Source organism: Dermacentor silvarum, chromosome 4, assembly GCF_013339745.2.
Source record: "Dermacentor silvarum isolate Dsil-2018 chromosome 4, BIME_Dsil_1.4, whole genome shotgun sequence".
In the NCBI taxonomy this organism is placed as follows: Eukaryota; Metazoa; Arthropoda; class Arachnida; order Ixodida; family Ixodidae; genus Dermacentor; species Dermacentor silvarum.
The window spans coordinates 49,117,904-49,138,523 of record NC_051157.2 but is presented as its reverse complement, the minus strand read 5'-3'; the positions used below and the strand labels follow the sequence as shown (position 1 = coordinate 49,138,523).

The 20,620-nt window shown below is 47.2% G+C and overlaps 1 protein-coding gene across 1 annotated transcript in view; it reads right to left on the bottom strand.

The window, feature by feature from the left end:
* LOC119448600 (gamma-aminobutyric acid receptor alpha-like) overlaps window positions 1–3,735 on the bottom strand; it is a 39,435-nt gene extending 35,700 nt beyond the window's left edge. Inside the window, exon 1 of the mRNA XM_037711833.2 lies at window positions 3,654–3,735. Coding sequence (XP_037567761.1) covers window positions 3,654–3,726 — 73 coding nt within the window. The 5' untranslated portion in view covers window positions 3,727–3,735. The remainder of the gene's footprint in view (window positions 1–3,653) is intronic.
* Window positions 3,736–20,620: the final 16,885 nt, after the last annotated feature.

The following is a 20,620-nucleotide window of genomic DNA, read 5'->3' as shown; positions in this document are numbered from 1 at the left end:
CTTTCCCGTGGCTCGAACTAAACAGCGAGTCTATTTTCTTGTTTATTTTTTTGTACACACTCTTGTATTTTTGTCCCTATTGCACGTCTCTTCTCCTTTGGCGAAACATTCCTCAATAACGTAGCATTGAACGTTCACATCTAAACTGGAACCGAAATCAGAGAGCTTTGCGTTCGTAGGTGCTCTTTGCGAAAGGCTTGTCGCCTTCGCTAATAATATGTCCAATGTCGGGACTGATTCGAATTTGCTTTTACAAACAAATTTAGCGCAGTAGCTTTTTGTGAATGCCGGTCCTGAGGTGCATTCGTAAGTTAGCATTTGTAATGTAACTGACACTTCCTAACGTAGCTTGTTGCACCAGGGACGTGTGACGGAGTATAATCCGAGTGGGTCTTTGCAATGCTGTTTCCATATGGCAGTTGTAGGTTCAGTTTGTCGAGCACCAGCTTGCATTTACAGCCCCCCTAGTAGGCTTGCTGGACTCATCCCTACGTCTCGCTTCTCGTCTCCTGTTCTTTGCGATTCCTGCGCCTCCTTTTCCTACATGCTTCCCATCTCTCCCATATTGCGTCGAGTGGGCGTGGCGCGCCTTTTCCGGAGAACAGTTGCAGGCCTGCTTTGGACTATTTTATATTTTTATGTTTTTCACTTAGAGAATCTCGTGTTTCCATAAAAACCTCCTAAAAAATCCATTTGCCCTATATGCTTCAAATTTTGGAAAGTGAAGAGCAAAGTGAACAGGCTAAGCTGGCAAAAAGAAACAAAATTATGTATCGACATTTGTGCGCACAGTGAATGCTCATTCAAGTAAAGAAAAACTCGTGAAACACTGCAGGTCCGCATCGCTACAATGTTCATTTTGATGCTTTTGTTGCTCCATCGTGTAATGCGCAAATATTTAAACACTTCACGCGGCAACTCAGAAAAGAAAGCGAGAAAGTGGCATGGCATTTTCAAACGCCACGCTACGAGTTACCATTTACCGTGCTTCACATTTCTGCGCACGACGTCGACAGGTTTGTAAACGTTGCATGTCGTCATCCACACCGACAAGTGAGCATCTGCGCGTGCATTCATGTTTTCCTGCACAGCTCGTGCGGTGCTATGCGGGCAACGTCTTGGAGCATGTGCGTGCGCACAAATTGACCGCTTCTTTTTTTGCCCACCACGGTAGCCCAATAGTTACGGCGCTGCACTGCGGAGCTCGAGGTGGCGGGTTCGACCCCGACCGTGGCTCGGCAGCGTTTCAATGGGGACGAAATGCGTAAACGCTCGTACACTTATATTTAGGTGCACGTTAAAGACGGCCAGGTGTTCAAAATTCTCCGGAGCCTCTCTCTACGATATGCCTGATAATCTGACCGTAACTTTGGCACATAAAACCATAGAATTTAATTAATCGGGTTTTAACAGCGGAGCTGTTTAAGCTGACCGTTAGTCCGTGCAGAGCGAACAGAAAATGTGGGCCGATCCTGGCGGTTGTGCAGAAAGCGTCCAAGCGCAATAGCACATACGCCTGTGAACTAGCAAAGGTGTTTAAGCCTAGCCCAAATACGTGGACAATAGCTTGCGATAGCCAATCGATAGCCAATCAATAGCTCATTGATAATCGATCAATAATTATTAAACACCGGAAAATGCTGGGGATGAGTTGGTATAGTACTTAGCCTAGCCCAAATACGTGGTCAATACCTTGCAATAGCCAATCGATTTCCACTCAATTTAGGCAGCAGGTGCCTTCAGGAAGCTTTTTACCACTGCGAGGAATATTTACTGCATTGTATCAGCAGCAAAGTGGCAGTGATATATCAAAAAAGAAAGAGAAATTCCTACGTAGTCTTTTTCATAGTGGTTCTCACTAGAAGAAATACAAACCTGCATGCCGTTCCGAGCCTTTCAGTGAATATGTGCCATTTCTATTTAAAGATGTGGGGGAATGTTCTATTTTCGTTGGTGTATGTCAGATGACCTGAGCGAACGTCTTCATGGCCTCTGTTCCTCTGCCTTGCCCTGAACCCTCGTATGCGCATTTTGCATTACTTTTAACGATATCAGTTCCCCCAGCTTTTATGCATTCTACATCTCTGTTATATACAGCTCAAGTTAGCGTTTCAAGTTCCTCCCGAATAGAAGGCGCAGCAATTCTGGAAAGAGTTGCAAGAAGAATGCGGTGTCCAGGTGCTGAGTACACATATGGTCGATGACCGAAACCTTCATTAACATGATCCTCTTGCTCGCTTTACAGGTAAAACAAGTACAGGTTGTACCAGGTACATAGGCCACCTAGATTTGGGAAATAGCTCAGGGCATTACAGAAAAGAAATTCCTCGTGAATATTGCACAAGAAGCAAATACCCCGAATTGTTTGTTCGGTTTTTTTTGCTCCCAAAAAATCTAGAGATATCGAAAACTGCATTTTACGACAGTAATGCTTCCTAGGCATATATGCGTGTAATTGCGCTGTTGCAGATACAGGGTATGAGCAGAGCAGCCCGCGAAGTTAGTGCCATATTTTTTCGCAGCGCGTGAATGCCCGTTGCAAAAAAAAAAGTCTGAAACGCTAGGAGGTGCATGCGAAATTTGGTTAGATGGTGATTCCCCGAAACCGCAGCCAATCACTGGCCTGTGGTTTCCTAATCTCACATTTTTGGACTACTCAGGGATGGAATACGATACCAAGAAGTGTTCGAGCATGAAAGCTTAAACTGAGCAGTCACAACTTGACTTCACGCGCAGAGTGCGTCATCCTACAGGGAACGTATACATGCTATGGATATAAGCAAATCGGCATGACGCAACAACGATCACACTAAACAGAGTACGCAGGAAACCAGAAGTTACTTTCAGCCCAAATTTTATGCGGATTGAATAAACATTTTCCATAAATATAAATATGGGACATTAACTTTTAAGCAACCTTTGTGTTATATGTCGAGTGCCGCCGAATTGATTACTTTTCGTTTCATCCTATCTAATGAACGCTTTTCTCACTGTAACTTAAGTACTGGCGCATCATTGAGGTGTTCGTCGGGAGACTGAAAAACAGTCAGATGAAGCATCTTCAACAACGTAACGTTTACAAAGACAGATGCGGTTGGCCGGGCTGGTTGTAGGTGGTTCTAGGTCGTAATATATTAATTTTGGAAGGCTTTATTTTTGTCATCGGAAAACTACCACATAGAAGTAAGCTTTAATAGCGTTTCAGTAATTCGGAATAGCAGGTCTGTCATACTGAGAATCTGTGGGCTGCTAAACAGACAAGCAGGGAGGTAAAGTACAACAACCCAACGGTTCTGGGTGTTGTGGTATCTTACGGCCGCCATTGTCCATTTAGCTCTACTCGGATTCCAAGTATTTCAAGGGCGTTTAATTGGCCGTTCTCTCAACTCTGGCAATATCCTAACAAATTACCCATTAATACAATAATTAAAGCGTTCGTAACTTACCGCGAGATACTGATTTATCCCCTGGAATATAATGCTGACGATTAGTACGCGAGAACGCTAAATACACAGAGTTGGCAACAGTTTAGTGTAGGGCCACCATTATGATTTACGTTGTTGTCGTTTGCTTACTGCAAGTTGGAACAGCCTATAAAGGTCAATGCACTTATAGGCAGGATTCTCACGTACTGTCGTCGGAGCTCGCCGTACCTCCGTGCCATGGCCTCTGGGTGTTGTCGTAGTTGTCCAGAAGCGTTTCAAGCAGCTGACTGGTGAGCGCCATGTCAGACTCTCGGTTGTCCTCTACCTTCTTGTGCACCTGCGAGCTCTGGACTGGCCGCGACCACTTGCACGAGGCCCTTGAAAGGGAGTGCAAGAGCAAGAATGACTCAGCGTGCCATTTATTTTAATTGGGGCGTGTGTAAAGTGCTGAAGGGGAGGGTAAAGGCGCCATGTTTATCAGAGCATAGTGTTCTCTGGGCAGTGATATTAAACTCGAGTGTTCCTTCGAAGCAAAGGTCCCGAAACTGAAACTTTCCATTTTGGTCATGTAATCTGTTACGAAAATAATGCATGCTATTCAACTGCATCTCAACAAACATTATATTGAAGGCAACAGAAGGTCAATGGAAACACAACAGTATCTCTGTAATAATTTTTGTAGGGGATATGCGGCTGTTAGCTATCTAGAACACATGCTCTGGCGATGCCCCTCGTTACAGGGACCCAATCGCATCACGGAAGAAGAATGGAGCTCTGCCATCCAGAGCAGCAGTTCAGTGAAGCAGTGACTCGAGGACAGCCTTGAAATGAAGCAGGTCGGAGTCGTGCACGGCGTCGCCGAGCAGAACGTTCCAGTACCGTTCCATCTATAAGCCGTTATGAGAGCCGAGTCACTCTACAGCGCAGATAAATCATCCCGTGAAGTTAGAGCTCAATCAGACGCCCTGATCCGCTCTTTTCATGGTTATAAACGTCTCGGCTGCAACCGTTTTGCTCTTACGGGATGCATAAAGGGTCTTTCCTCTTCGCGTGCTACCAATAAATCAGGTAGCGTGGCAAAACAGTGTTTCCGCATCACCGAACATGTTTGTCCTGTGCATTTCTGCGTACATGGTGTGCGTTTCTCATCCGCCAATCTGGAAGGAGCACGCCAGCTCTCAATAACGTTGCGTGCGTAAAAAAGCGAACACTAAAAAAATAAAAGAAAAATAAAACGTGATCAACGGGCACGGCAGTTTCGCGGGAAGCTCCTTTACTATTGCAGTGGCCTATCTTCGCGCAGTCTGTGCCGGAGGATGAATGTAAACTCAATTTTGCTCCGATCATTTCGGGAAATGCGCTCGGAGACTAGAATAAAGACACACGCATCTTAGCGATAAAAAAAAATTAAGAAAAAGTACTCGAGTTCCTAAAACAAAAAATAAATTATGGGGTTTTACGTGCCAAAACCACGATCTGATTATGAGGCACGCCGTAGTGGGGCACTCCGGAAGTTTGGACCACCTGGGGTTCTTTAACGTGCACCTAAATCTAAGTACACGGGCGTTTTCGCATTTCGCCCCCATCGAAATGCGGCCGCCGTGGCCGGGATTCGATCCTGCGACCTCGTGCTCAGCAGCCCAACACCATAGCCACTGAGCAACCACGGCGGGTGGCTCCTAAAACACCAATGAAAGGACGGCAAGAGGCCATTTTCTTGTTTCCTTTCTGTGGTTTGGTCTTGTGGACGGTTGCTCTCGGCCTATGCTAATGGCAACGACAGTTTACCATACTCTGTTGAGTAAACGCAATACACGAAGGCAACTTTTACAGAATGCACGATACCGCGTACCAATAGTATGTACTACGGTCGGTATTTGCAAAGAGCTGTTACGTTAGAATTGGTCGTAAGAGCAAATTCCAGTCAATCTTAATTATTATTCTTCCGTATTATTAGCGAAGGTGACAAGCCAGTGGCAAATAGCAATTGCGAATGAAAGGTTTTGCGAATACGGACCCAGGTTTTATTTAGCGTGACACTCACAGCATTCATGTAGGTGTAAATAGTGCACATAATAATCAATATGTGCACATGCGCATATGTACTGTTATCTATATGCCACATTGCACATGAAGTCGATATGGCGCAATTCACGTATTTCTTCCACAACTTCCCACGTTCCTATTTTATTCCCTCTTTCCCTCCTCGCATAAATCGCGTTTAATGCTGTGGATCCAGTAGCCAGTTACATGTGTGTACAGTGAACCATTCATTGGATTCGGAATAAACTTTTTTTAATTATATGTGAAAAAAATATGAGAGTGTTTACATTACAAGGCGCTTCAGAATTACACAGACGCAGAAGTTTAGTGGAGGCGCGCCATGATTTCCACCAGCTGATTCGTACACAGAAAGCACAGATGTTGACATATGACCAGAGTGGAATGACACACTATTGAACATGAAGAGGCTTCTTCATGTTCTTCGTACGTGAACGATGTACGCTGTCAATAATTATCTCGCATTCATTTCCGTGTTCCTTAGCCGAAAGTGCGAGACAGCGCAGCATCCATGTTGGGAGAATATTCCCATACAGTCGAGCCCTGAATATACTGAACACGGGTATACCGAATTACTGTTTATATTGAACTGTTTCCGATTGACCTAAACATTGCTTGAAATTTTATATTTTAATATCGAACAGGGTCTGATTCAAGATGATATATCGTACTCCACCGTGCCGAAGTACCAATTTGAAGTGAGTATTCACTGCGCCCTGAGTTGGTTTATTGATGGCATTGCACAGCACTCCGATGCGTTCTTTTGACGTCATTTTATATAACGAATTCTGGTTATATTGAACTATTTTATGATCCTCGCACTGTACGTAATATCGTGATCCGGCTGTATACTCTGTCTTCTTTCGCAGAGCGGACAATAGATGGCTAAGCGAGAGGCTCATTGATATTGCAGGTTCGCTTCATTAAGGCAGCCTACCTTAACGATTATGAACGGAAAAGAAACAGTTCTTTACTAAGTTAGTGATCAGCGTCGAAGAAGCCTTACTGAAACGGTTCCGCATGAAGGCTAAACTATCCATGTAATTTCATATGCACTCCGTGTCATTCTTAAAGAATCGATTTAAATTGGGTATAAATTTCTCGTAGAGTATCTGTAAGAATCGTACAGAAAATACATGGAATTATTGGATCGCACAAGGAACGTTTTATTAGGCAGGGGCAGGCAGAATATCCCAGAAGGTCTCGGTTTGGCGCTTCTTGCGGGAACTGGCATTAGCTCGCGAAGTGAAGCTCTATGCGCATACTTGAGTTCTGTCTCGTCGGTTTTGCCGAAAGTATACTGGCCATTTTCTACTGCGAGTTTCTTCACAGCAAAATTTGGTTTAGTAACAGTGTTTCGCGTTGCGTGATCTACCAAAAGCTAAAGCAAATTTCAGGTCGGTGTTATGGTGCTTAATCTGCCGCACGAGCTTTAGAAACGTATTTACGGTTTGCCGGAAGCGTAATAAAAGATCCAGGACATTAAATTGCAAGGCACGGATGCTTACTGAGAGGTAAGGTATGATTTAAAAAAAAAGGTGTACTAAAGAGAGCACAATCACAAGTAGGTTTTCTAACCTAGGAAAAGCTAAAGAAAAGAAAAAAAAGAAGAAAGAAAAAAAAATCAGCACTGTGAATGGTTTTTGTTAGAGCGAAAGCACAACTGCTGTCTTCTCTGTAGTCTTCTCAATCATGCGTTAGCTCTATAAATAAGTGTCCGTCCTGTCGACTGCTGTGTTCTGTCTTACGCTTTCATAACACAATTAACTCCTCCAACAAGCTTGGCAGTGCAACCTGTAGCAACCAGGATCACCACCGTGAAACCATCCTCTGAACAAGTTATTTCCCGCTTCTGCGACAACAATGACGGTCGCACTTCTTGCAGCACTGCCCTATTATCGTATATTATTCAATCCGGGAGACTAATCACGCACAAGAACTGCACGAGAAAAAGTAGGTTTTTACTTGATAACGAACTTTCATACTCGACGAACTGTTCAGAATAAGAAAACAAGCGCCCGCTTTAACAAGCTTCCAAACACTGTACTGAAGAGACTCACGGTCGGTTCTGCGAAACACGACTCTCCGGTGCAACAGAGTTGCAGCCAGCGCAACGAACACTTACCCGAGGGCGAGAAAAATGACTGCGACGGCCGAGTCAATATTTTTCATCAAGCTCCCGGGTCTGTGGTGTACGGCTTCGGGGAGAAAGCGCAGTTGCAAAACATAAAGTACACGCATCTGAGTAACGACCGGGTAAATTGCTATCGGCAAATTGCTGTCGTCGACCGCATGCTAGCTTCGAATGATGAAACAAGACCCTGCGACACTTCTGTAACCTTCATGTGAACAGGACCCCAAAGAAAAAAGAAATATAGGAGAAATGTCTTTCAGAACAGGAAGGAAGTAGTATGCCAGCACAAAAAACAACAAAACAGCAAAGACCAGTCACTAGAGGTATGTGTCCCTTTTTTTTTTCTTTCGTTAACGCTCAACAGATGACGTTGCTTTAATCAAACGGAAGTACAAGAGAATACACGCATACAGAGACAGAAAGAGCAAAAGTATAGCAGACGTAGCACGCTAGCGGGAGGGAGTAACTTTTACAGCTTCCTTCTTTTTATTTTATAGTCGTTAGCCGCGATGGCAGCTATAGGTGGTGACCGCAGGAATCTGCGGCTGGAAGAGAAAGTTTGATGACACTTCACCGCAGTTCTGAAGTTGCCCCCTGTTTGCATTCCTTCCGTTCTCTCTCACTTTTTATTTTGCTCACATTCTGTCGCGACAGCGATTTGAGGATCGCAATTTAAGAGCAATCATGCATCTAATCTAAAACTCTCCCCTTATCGAGACAGTGGTGATAGCGATTTCCTTATCGAAGCTTATTGTGTTCAACCAAAGGTAACCAAACAGGTGCCCATCGTTTCCTCGCAAAGCATTTTGCACTTAAAGTACGTAGACAACCGTGCTGATTTGTGGAGCATGCACAGCGATTTATGATACGATGTCGAGATCTATCCCTCTGCGAGCACAACCAATTGTAACGCATAAGCCATCTTGTTGTAAAGTCACACTCTCCGGCTGTTGAAGAACCATCCGTATTTCACGTCAGGAGTGCTTCGTGTTCGTTGTCCTTATGCGCAGCGCAAGATCAGCGGGGCCGCAGTTTGGATTTATCGCACCAAGTAAGCTAGCTACGTAAAGCACAAAGGGAAACAGTGCGTCGGTACGGCTAAGCAGGTCGTCAGTACGACACTATGAGGAACGCCTTCCTACAGAGACCCGGGCGCACTGCGATGCGCTAAGAACTTCAGGCAAGGCACACTGCAGGAGAATGGAGCCTGCAACATCAATAAAACGGACAGTGCGTACTCGCCGTTTCCTCTACAAATCCGCATGTATTGACATCTGGAGGTGCGGCTCGCGAGAAAGTATGAAGGACGTCGAAACGAGTTTCCTGGAGTCTGGGTCCGAGTGTAGATATATAAGCGCGAGCTTTTTGGCGACAGACATATACTGTAACTCTGAGTGAAAGGTCGCCCGCTCCAGTCGGCAAGCTTGAGTGGATCACAAACACGGAGAATTTCGTCCCCGTGCCGGAGGGAGCCTTACCAAGTGGGAAGCAGATGCTTTAGGTGACGGAAAGTCTGTGTTCAATATTAGGCTAGTTGCACCGCGCGCACCGATGGTGGCATGACGGCGGACGAGCTAAGCTTTGGGGTACACGTGATAGAGAGTGCGCGCTCGTCATACAAAGTCGCGCACAGCTGAGTTGGAGACCCAAAACCAATGTCATCGTATTGTGTCCTAAAGACAAAGAGAACTTATACAGCGGCAGTGATTATATACAGAAGTTAGAGATGCAATCTCCGAGTTGGTATTTTGGAGAACCGATACCTTCGTAAGAGAGGGCGCTTAAATTGTGCGTTCTTTTGTTTTGTTTTGTGGGAAATAGCTGCTGAGGGTACTTCCCCCAGCTTTATTGGAAATAGCAGGTCTCATCACAGCGTGCGTAAGAAGACTCCCCGTCGACGATTCGACTTCTAGGTCGGTGATACGTGACGCATAAGTGAGCTCATCGTCGTATTCGAGTCTTGTTGAGTGCATTCATGCTGTAGTCGCGAGCAGCAGCCTCCCACTCGCCCTTATAGCTGCATCTGAAGGTTGTAATGGTCGAATAAACGGAACGCCGAAGCCCCGTAACAAGTACGACGCCACCCGAAAGCACCAGTCTTCCCAAAGAATTTAGCATAGAGTGAAAGTACTTAATTCTTGGAGACCGAACATAACATAATCATTACGTGCTACTTACGACACAATGTTACCTAAGTAGCTAACTATTCCAGCTCGAAATGCCGAAGCGAGTGTTCTCAGCGTAGCCCCCCTCACGAACTGAAGTGTACTGTGCTCAGTTGCTACTCTGCTGCTGCTGCTCAACCGCAAACGGCGTCGCATTTACTCATGCGAGCGATTTATTCGAGGCGCTCTCTGAATGCGCGATGCATTTGCTACAGTGCGCCCGCATTGCAGGCTGCGATGGTCTACAGCGTGCTTTACATTAACGTGACAATAGAGCGAAAGCTACAAAGCGTACTCTGGGAATGAGCACAGAACGTTGTGACGTGGTGGGACTGGTGGGACAGGGACACTTGCGATTCAGATGATTGCTGTGCTGATTGCCAGAATGTTGCGAAACGTCATTAACGCTTTAAACATACCTGCGCAGTCATAACAGACGCAACTGCGCAGACAGTATTTAGTTTATTTTTGCTTTCTTCGTCCTCGCGTTTCAGTTCTCACTGGAACTTCGGGGGGCGCTGGCAGGTGAGCCACGCCAGACACAGGTCGATTTCCGTATAAAGCGTAGCTCGAGATAATGTCGTGCTGGGCACCAAATGGCGGCTGTATGGAATAACGGAGCGCGCTTACCTGGCTCCGGTCTGTTCTGGGCCGCGAACGTGAGACACGGTAGAGGGAGTGGGATGGGAGGGGGGGGGGGGAGGTATAAGGCGGAGAAGGGCGCTTCTTGCTGACGCGGAGACGTGATTATCTTGGGCCGTCAGACCGGAGGAAGGTAAGGAACGGAGCTAACAAGGTAGGCAAAGCATCGCAGTCGTCCGTAGCCCTCATCACGCGAGAAGTGTGCCGCACTCTGCAGAAGCACGCGTGAACGGCAGCGACTAACAAGCAGAAAATGAGGCCCTGATCAGGTTTGGAGAAAATGCGCCGCGCGGTGTCTATACGGCGTCGTCGACAAAGTGCTGACCGTATACGGCTGCAGCGGCTGGTAATAACCTAACACGTAGAACAGGTAGAGTGCCGGATTACGTCGGAGACGCGGTACGGGCGTGTCCTTGAAAATCAGACCGTAAGAAGAAAGCCGAAAACGAAAACTCAAACAAACCTTGAGGAAAGCTTACAAATGGCGCGACAGCACATTAAGGCAAGAAGTAGAGCGCGAATGTGCGCCGCTTATAAATATATTTCTCTTTAACAAATAAGACGCTGGCGAGAGGAACGATGTCGTAATCCGACACGATTATGCAATAAAGCAAGGCTTCTGAAGGCTCCGTTTTGTGTAAGCCTCTCCTATTCGTGGACACAGAGAGCGCGTAATACGAATTAACTTAATCTCCACGCGAGCAAAAGCTAAGCTGTCATGCAACAATATAGGCTTTCTTTTTTTTATTGCGATAGCAATTATATGGACACTCAAAAGCAGATTTCTGCCGTCGGCGTCGCCGTCGCCGTCGGCGTCGCCGTCGCCGTCGCCGTCGCCGTCGCCGTCGCCGTGAGGTTCCGTATGACGTCATTTGGAGATGAAATCGTCGCCGCGCGCCGAACGCTGTATGTGCGAGTGAAAGGGCGCGAGGGGCGCGTCTTTCACGGGGAGTGAACGCACGGCGGAGAACAAACGCGCGTTCGGCGCCGTGCTCGCTTAAGGGCTGCAGAAGTAGGCGTCTCTTTTCTCCTTTACAATCACCATATATGTAGAGTAAACGCGCCTTCTTCGGACGCGCGAGAGGCCGTGGGGGAGGGGAAGGGAAGGGAGGCGACGTTTAGCTGCGGCACCAAGTGCCTATTTATATCAGAGGCTCCAGCAACAGTCACCAACGCCGCACGCATTTTGAGCTAACGCGGGCAAAACGCCGATGGCGTCGACAACAGTTCTGCGTGTTGTTGCTACCAAAGCCGCTCACCTTACTTCGTATGACATTGCTGTGTTGCTATCGCATTCATTGCTTCGCCCTTAGGGCGAAACTGTGACATTTTTTTGTTAAGCTTCACAGGTTAAGCAGTCTTTCGGTCTCTTGTTCGCACACCAGCTTTGTATCTTTCGTGTCACCGGTCATCGCATCCCTTCTTTCAACTTCAATACTGGGCAGCTGCTCTCCGGAGACAACTGTTGACACTTCCCTTTGTCTTGTTCGCGAGCTCTCAATCCCGGCGTCTATATTAAGCTCCGACCCTGTCAAAACAAAGCTCACATCCCCGACCTTTCTTTCTGCGCTGCTCTTCAGTGCCTGCCTTTCACCTCCTTGCGCACAAAGAGATTTAACTTGACTCAGCAACTGAAAATGATTTCTGTCAACAGAAGGCCCGAGATTTCTACCTTCCTCCTGCCTGCGCTCTGAAGCCAAGGCAACACTGTCAGCAGAAGCCCGTTGTAAGACTCTAAATAACGAAGACGATGCCAGAACGTCGTTTCTAACCTGTTCTGCTTCCCTCGGTCTCTTTCTTGTTCTTGTTATCTCAATCAATGTCATGTTGCGCCAGAAGTCAGCGTTCAGTAAAACTTACTTTCTCGAAGTCACGCTTCGTTTAGCCCCACGCTCGGGATTCCGTCACAGCCGCACGAGGCACTGTTGTCTGTCTGACTCACCCCGACGACGGAAGATGCTTTCTTGAGCGACACACAAGTAAAAGTAAGGAAAGTTTCTTAAAGCAGCCGTGACTCTAGCTGAAATTGGCACAATGTATTGAAATTAAATGGCACATAAAAGCGAAATCCTTCCGTGTGCAGCTAATAAAATAAAGCTGCATTTAGAGTGATAGCATGGAAGCTGTGAGCTTCGTCGACCACTGAAAGTTAGAGGTTTTCGGTGCCTAATTTAAGTTATGCCCATCGAGTACTGGGAACAACTACCACTGCAAAAAATTATCTTTTGTAGAAGAAAGAATAATTACGAGTAGTTTATAACCTCAGCTACAGAGGGCACATGGCTTACTTTTTTTTTGAAAATCATACCGTCATTAAATACGTTTCTCTCTGTCGCAGCTGGCTTGTGATTTCTTATAAAAGGGAAGTAGTCTAATAATTCTAGGACAGAAGCTGGTCAATCTATGCGTTTGAATGTACTCGTGTATAACAGCAGAAGTACGGAAAAATGGCAGCATTGAACATATACAACGTCTAGTGGTCGCCAAATCCTGTCGGACACATTATTATGCATGCTGCATTACTTGCATAGACTTAGTATGGTGCAAAAAAATATCCTTGTCCAAAATACACAAGTTGTCAGTTTTATTCTGAATCACTGGGTCACCTCCTTTTAATCTCGCTTGTCTATTCGAATTTATTACTCTCTCCTGACTTTATCCAGGTGCGCTTATAAATTGTTCATTGTGTGTGTGTTGATTTCGGGATTGTTAAATTGTGTTCTTTCCGTGTTTTATTTCTTTGTTTGCGTAAACTAGCAGTACACTTATAGACCCTTTCCACGGCGATTCTGCATGGGCACCGACATGTTTGACCCCATGGTGACGCGTCCATTCCTTGTCTGAGCTGCCGCAGTTGCCTCCATGCTTACAGTAGATGCGCACGACGCCTGTGCGCCTCAGAAAAGCTCTGTTTTGGCGGATATCGTAGACGGTCACCGGGTGAACGACACGAACCTTTGGCCACAGCTTCAGAGGACATGTAAGCGCTTTCGGAGCTCAATACAGTATGCCTTGTCCAAATAGCGCATTTAGCGTATACGGCGCTTGAACTAAAAGCGGAGCTAGAAATGTATTTCAAGCTGTCCAAACCTTCCGCTTATGAATTAAATTAGGATCAGTGTGTTTTGCTCTGCGTTCTTCATTTGGCAAAGACTTTGAACCAGCCACTTGTCATGTTTCTCACTCAGTAACGTTCATTGGCGCGGTCACTATCGGATTGTTTATTTTCTGTCGAATCGCTCGCGAGTGTGCTCAGTTGCGATATATTTGTTCTTGCTGCGCACAAGGTTTGTAACGTAAGTTCTGTAATTTTTTAATAAATTGTAGGCAAAGATGTATTATCGCTAGTCACTCGCTTACTTGGTGGACTGTCGCGAAACGTTCAGTTTTCGAACACTCGCGCGCTGTCGTTGCCATCACTCACGCTTCGGCGCGTTGATTCAACAGTGGGCCCATTAATTCATTCTTGATGCGTTGGCGATAGAGCGGGCATAACTTTGTGTCTTAGTTGGGGTGGATGAGTGTAGATAACGTGCGAGAAACATACTATAGCAGGAAGCGACAATACTCCCTTTCTCACTTTGTAAAGAGTGGTACTCACTCATGCCAACGTTCCGGGGTTGAAGTCCTTTCTTTCGAGGTTAGCGATACAACGCTGACGGATCAGTCATTTTCTTTTTTTTTATTCTCTAGGAAAGCCATGAACCACAAATGGCCGGCAACAAGCAATCACGGACATCTAGCAGATGTCCGTGAACTTGCCCACACAGATTCTTTCCATTCCATAGTATGCCTGCCAACTATTGCACATATCTTCTCCCGATACCATTTCACATTTTTTCATGGAGCACAGTGCGTTAGCGAACACCCAGTTGCATTTCCGACAGCTGATCGTACAGTGACAGGGCAGAAGCGGTGATGGTTTCGCATTCATGTGCTTTCGCTGAGACAACGGGCTGCGTGCCACCGAAAGCGTCATCTCGTTTCTCTAGAACAAACAGTGCCGATTAAAGGGTCTATACTTTTTAACACGAAAGTGTTTTATGCCGGGGTCCACCAAGACTTCACTGACGTATTTCCGTCACGGAAATACGTCATACGGAAATACGGAATGACGTTCTTACAATGTACACGAACATAATACAAAGAAAGAAACCAGAAGAAAAAGTTCCACAAACATGCAAAATTTGGAAATCGAACCCACGACCTCTCGGTCCGCGACGATAGATCGCCGAGCGTTTAACCCATTGCGCCACAAACGCATTTGCAGAGAGCTACACAGACGCGCCTTATATATCTAACACTCCTCCGTGTACCCGCGCTCTTGCTCGGGGCGGTGCCGCCGCCTACGAGCAGAAAAGAGAAGTACTGCATTATGACACTAACGCGCACCGACAGTGAACGCTTCGGTGGTCTCAGCACTACGACGCCTCGATGCCAGCATTCGAAGGGACGCTGGCATCAAGAAGCACTACCAACGCCACCTAGGTGGTGGCGTTCACCGTACTCAGCACAGCGGAGCGTGGCCTCCGCAATTAGCTCTGAAAATGTTTCTGAAGTTGATCGCGGAGGCTGCAATTACGACGCGCTGTACGCGCTGATTTGACTCGGTGACGATTCAGTTACGTGCTTTGTCTTGCGCGTTGTATTAGTGTGTCAGTTACGTGCTTCGTCTTTCGCGTTGTGCTAGCGTGTGCAGCGTAGTGCAGCTTCCATATGCACGACGGTTGCTCATGGTCATCGACGTTGGTAGTCGTGATGGAGGAGACGTGCCACCAGGCGTCAGCGTGGGTGCATCAACGCCTAAGGGCGCTTTAGCCACAAAACACCAATAGACGTTATATATCAATGTGCAATAAACATTACACTACTTCTGTGAAGACACGTTTCACTTTCGTGTTCTATACCGATTCCTATATAAGAGGGATCAACCACATTTTTTTTCCAGGTTGTGTTACCCATACAGCTAGGTGTGATGATGTCGATTGCTTTTTTTGTCATTGTATTGTTGTTTGTATGCCATGCAGAATGTGCCGAAGTAATTTCTTGCTATGATTTTGTATCGTTATTCGGATATGTTGGCCTCAGCTGCCTATGTAATAAGGGCCGATGGGCTCGTCAAGTTGTTTACGCGGCCTTTCTTTTTTCCTTTTTTACCCTCCTCTCTAGGACCTCTCTAGGACCTCTCTGGGACCAATGAAAAAAAACTATAACTTTAAATTACGTTCAAATATGCAGCAGCGCGGGTCGAGCTGAAACTGCAACAATGGTTCACGATCTACCAGGGTCCCTGCAACAACTAGATGAAACGCTCGAACACATTATCTCTGTCTGCCCGCGCTATAGTGCGGAGAGACAAGTGTTGTGCAGAGTGCTGGACCAATTGGACAATCGTCCAGTAACGGAACCAAAAGTTTTAGGTCAGTGCTCCGAAAGAACATACGGTCTGAAGGCCTCAATCGCGCTACTAAGATTTCTGCGGTCTACGGGCCTTCACGATAGACATTAAGGACGCCGCCCCCTACCGCTCTATAGTGTACGCGGTTTGTTTGTGCTCGTCTCTCTTTCCCTCTCCCCCCTTCCACTCTCTTTCTCTTTTTATCCCCCTACTCCTTACCCCCCTGCAGGGTAGCCAACCGGAACTACCTCTGGCTAACCTCCCTGCCTTTCTATGCGTCCTTTCTCTCTCTAGTCGATTCACCTCCTGCAGTGTCTAGTAGACGTTTTCAGTTGCTCGCTCAACGCGGCACAGTGTTTAGTTACACAGCGCGCATTTATCTCCAGTGTGGTAACTCATATTGCTCCGCGGCATCATGCAGCGGCAGGCGTCTTACCGAAAAATGTGATTAACGTCGGGAATGGCGCAGTGACGGGAACTCTCGCCAGTTCCGAGTACTGCACGAATACTTGTCGGGGCAGGAGATTGTCTCTTTGTTAGTAGCTGCCGAGAAAGCGAGGAAATGAAGAACCGGCTAACGAGCACCTGCGGAACTGTTTTCAATGTGAAACACAACACGAACAAAATGTCCGAATCATTATGATGCTCTCGATAATCATGCCGGGAAGCGATTTCACGGAGGCTCAGATAACATGAAAATGAATATGCACGGACAAGAAGTGCGCACAAGCGACAAGAACAAGTGCACAGTCGTCGGAAGTACTTGGCGGAAGCGGAGAGACCAGGGGATGGAAGAGCGGTCAATTGTCCATCATTGACAGCTTTCTCGCTGAGCGTCTGCAGTGGAGGTCATTCTAAAGATACAATGAATACAGGTAACATATGCAACATAATAGGAAACAGATGGGCTCTCTGCTTAGGGGTACATCTGTTGGGGAGGAGACGTGATATCGTTTTGCCTCAGCAGCCTTTGAAAAGGTTCAGCATTCGCTTCAGCAATTTTCTTGCCACTAAGCAAGGGATGGGGGGTGGTGGATTATTTGGTTGTGGAGGCAACGGGGCCCGTTATTACACTTGGCAGATAGCGTTACTGGAAGAGTGGCACAAGCCGTGTTCCTATAGCTTGAACGCTGCGTGTTGTTCTTTTTCATATGACACATTCGGGAACTAGTTAAATCTGGTGCCTGGCATGCAATTTTCTCCCGTGCTTATTGCTTTCCTATTACCCGATTGAAAGAGCGCCTCGTTGCTCTATGGTCCTTCCTTCCTCCTCTTTCTCCCACGCTCCTTACACAAACGAAAAGAAAGAGAACAAGCCTGCACGAAGCTTTATTGTGGCTCGGCTCCCGGCCTTGTCTGAGTGGGACCTTCAAGAAAAGTCTCGGAATTCGAATTCGTTGCACCAGTTGGGCAAACAATACACGGCAAAGATCGCAAGGAAAAAGAATGAAAACGAGAGGCAATAAAAAAATTATCTATAGCGTATTGCCTAGACCCACGTTTTTTCGTTCAGATTTTGCCGCATCCCTTCTCGGAACCGAAGGAAAGATTCCTGGGTTGCATCTGAAGCTGCTCTTCTGAAGAAACGTCACAACGGAACAGGCTTTGCTGCGTGAAGTCAGCATTATCGGCTGCGACGCAGAAACACTCTTTATATGCTCAAAGTGATGCACTGCCGAATCCAAGAACAGCGAGGTAAGACAGAATGAAAGGAAATGAAACGTAGCCTTCAAGGAGTGGAAAGTTTGAAGTTTTCTTCTTCCACATGGGAAGGAAGGGCACAATAGCGGTAACACTATAATGCGAGAAATTTGCGCGTCGTCGCATTGGCTCGAGAGGCGAGCTCATTCTTCACTCCCGGTGGGGAAATTGATAGACCTCCGATTTCGCTTTCTCTTCGCGTTCGTCTCTGCGAAGTCAATAAGAATTGAGGCGCGTCAAGTGCTCGACCTTTATGTGTATATTTAGCAACTGACTACCTGCACTACGTTTTTTGTTTCTATTTTTTTTCCTTCAGCGGGATGCAGAGGTGCTACAAAAACGCACCTTGGTAGATTACCTATAGACACTCCTTCCGGAATAGGTGGCTGCTAGGCACGTACAAGAAATTAGAACTAGAAGTTGAAGAGTAAGTCAAATTTTACAAAAAATTAAACCCCTCCCCCGACGGGGACAGGGGTGCACATGGAGCTTGTCCAAGCCTAGGGGAGGGGTTGGTTAGTTTTTTGAGCGTTTGAGACATTCACGGGCCCGCTGCCACTGCCGTTCCTTGAACGCCGCCTGCTCTTCGGCAGAACGAACCAAACGCGGCCTCCCCATCTGGCTGCCGGGCATAAACTGGCGTAGTAAGTGGTTCGTGTGGAAAGGGAAAGGTTGGCGCTATCTTCTGCAGCCCTTGAGGGAGCACGGCTCAGTGCGGGAAACGGCGGGCGCGAGGCGAGCGAACACGCGATCACACCCTTTCACTCCTCCGGATGGAGGGGACCACGTGGAGGGGACGCCTGTAATAGGTGACCCGTAAAAGAGCGAGGGATTATGGGATGCGCCGTCTGCTCGCTGTTTCCGGTTCGAGGAAGTGCAGCCGCCGCCACCGCTTGGCCGTTGAAGCCTATTGATGCGCTTGCAGTCCGGCTTTGTCACACACGAATATTACCCGGTTGCAGGCGCCTAGCAAAACCATGGTGGGCTGTTTAGCCATTAGCTGCTCAAATTCAAGCGTTAAAGGTAAACTCATGTAACTACTGCCTTGCAGCGTCCCTTGCTGAGTCAGCTGTGCACAAGCATCAGAGGCATGGCTGCCACTTCCAAAACTGAACCATCAGTGAACAAAAAGCAAACGAACGTACAGTGGCACTTATCAGGCGGCAATGAGCTGTGTAAGGGCGGACACGGAATGATTTCCCAAGATATTTCTTTCTCTAACATTGACTCAAGCAACAATAACTATTTCAGTACTCGCATGCACATATAGAGAGAGGTATTATGAAACATGGTTTTACGGCGCAAATTTAAACGGGACACAGCGAGATACATGCTGAATACTCGTAACCAACTAGCCCACCTTAGTTCCTTGAACACAGATAGAGATAATGCGCAGCCGTAATATGTCGGCGATACGACCATTTCCCTATCTTGTTGACAAAGAAGCGAAAACTTCTAACGTACCACTTAAAATGAACCTTGAGTTACGACCAAGATATGCCGTTGACAGCGCGCAATTTTCAACTATTTTCAGCACTTCATTTTCTAAATACGCTAGCTGCGCCGTCACTGATGATATCGGTTGCAGCGCCGATCACAAAGCAGTATTTACCAAGCAGGATCAATCCTGACTTTCCTACTGCATGCCCACACTGCGGCCACGAATACAACAACTTCGAACACATGCTCTGGCTGTGCCCTGCCAACGCGGGCACGGACTTTCCTGACCAGTCCTCCTGGGACTCAGCGCTCAGAAGTACAGAGCTCATCGCTCAGCTCACGGCTGTCCAGAGGGCCCGGGCCGTCGCCGAAGGACTCTGTCTACCGGCCCCGACCTGGGTGGAGCCACCGGATTGAATGGCGGGGCCTCCGGCCCCGCTTTAATTCTTTCTCCTCAGGACCTCAATAAAGTTCGTACTCACTCACCAGGCTGCTACAGCCATCGCCTCGGCCCCTGATATTTAAGTAATGCTTCTATACCCTAGATAAATTATCGGATAAAGATAGTTTTTTCATCTGTCTGACTGACCCGCAGGCAAAGCAGTCAGTGACGGTGCATCCAAGCAGCGGCAAATGTTGTAGAGCTAAACCTGGCAGAAACAAAAAAGGCTGCCGAAACTAAAACCAGAGTTCGTTTATGAATAAAAGCGTATCCTTGCCTTTCTTGGCTCGTCATCGTCGCGCCCAGAGTGAACAGAAACCTAGAAATCAGCTGCATGAATGGTACGACATTGCTGGTCGACAAATCGGACGGAAAGCTTTGCACGACTGACAGTTGAAACCGCGTAGAAAAACACGTGCGCCGGGCATGCCGCCGATGCCACCGCGTCGTCCGTCGAACCGGAAGCTGCTTGCAGACGGCGCGCCCCACAATTCCCTGCGATTGCTCGTTTTACGGGGGTATGGCGTGATCGCGAGTGCCAGCTGCGGGCGCCGCGTCTACTTCTTCATGCATATAAAACCCCGCTTTAAAGGGCGCGTATGAGGAACCGATAGTGGCTGAATCGGTTAGCGTGGTGGTCTCGCAAACCGGAGATCGGTATGCGTCGCAGCGGTAAAATCGAAGACCTAAATTGATGAATCATTCTGCCACCTGCCGCGTTACGAGATGAGGGGACGAGGACAACGTGACGCTAAATGCACTAACCAGGGGGACCATTGAACCGTGAGAAGGGATACCAGCTTTGACATTGACAATTGCTTTGACTCATCAGAACATGACTCAGTGCAGCTTCGATTAATGCTGCGTGGCAGCAGGTGCAGTTGTCATAGATAAATGTTGATGCCAAGAGTATAACGTCCAGTGCAGCGCGCTTCTCTGCAAGCTGGGCGCTTCACTGCAAGCGGGGAGCATGCGCCAGAGAATTCGCGCAGGATAAAAGCACGCGTCCTACCTTGAATAAATTAAATAACTTTTTTTTTACTCTCGGCCCCCATTCCAGGGAACCAGGGCGCGATACAGCAAATAGTCTGCCGCGAGGTCTTTCTAGAGTACAGAACTGTTCTGGATGGACCCTTGCGTGCTGGTGCCTGTGGATAAGGTGGCGAGGACGAACTGGGGGTACGGTGTCAGCACAAGGTCCTCTGAGTGCAC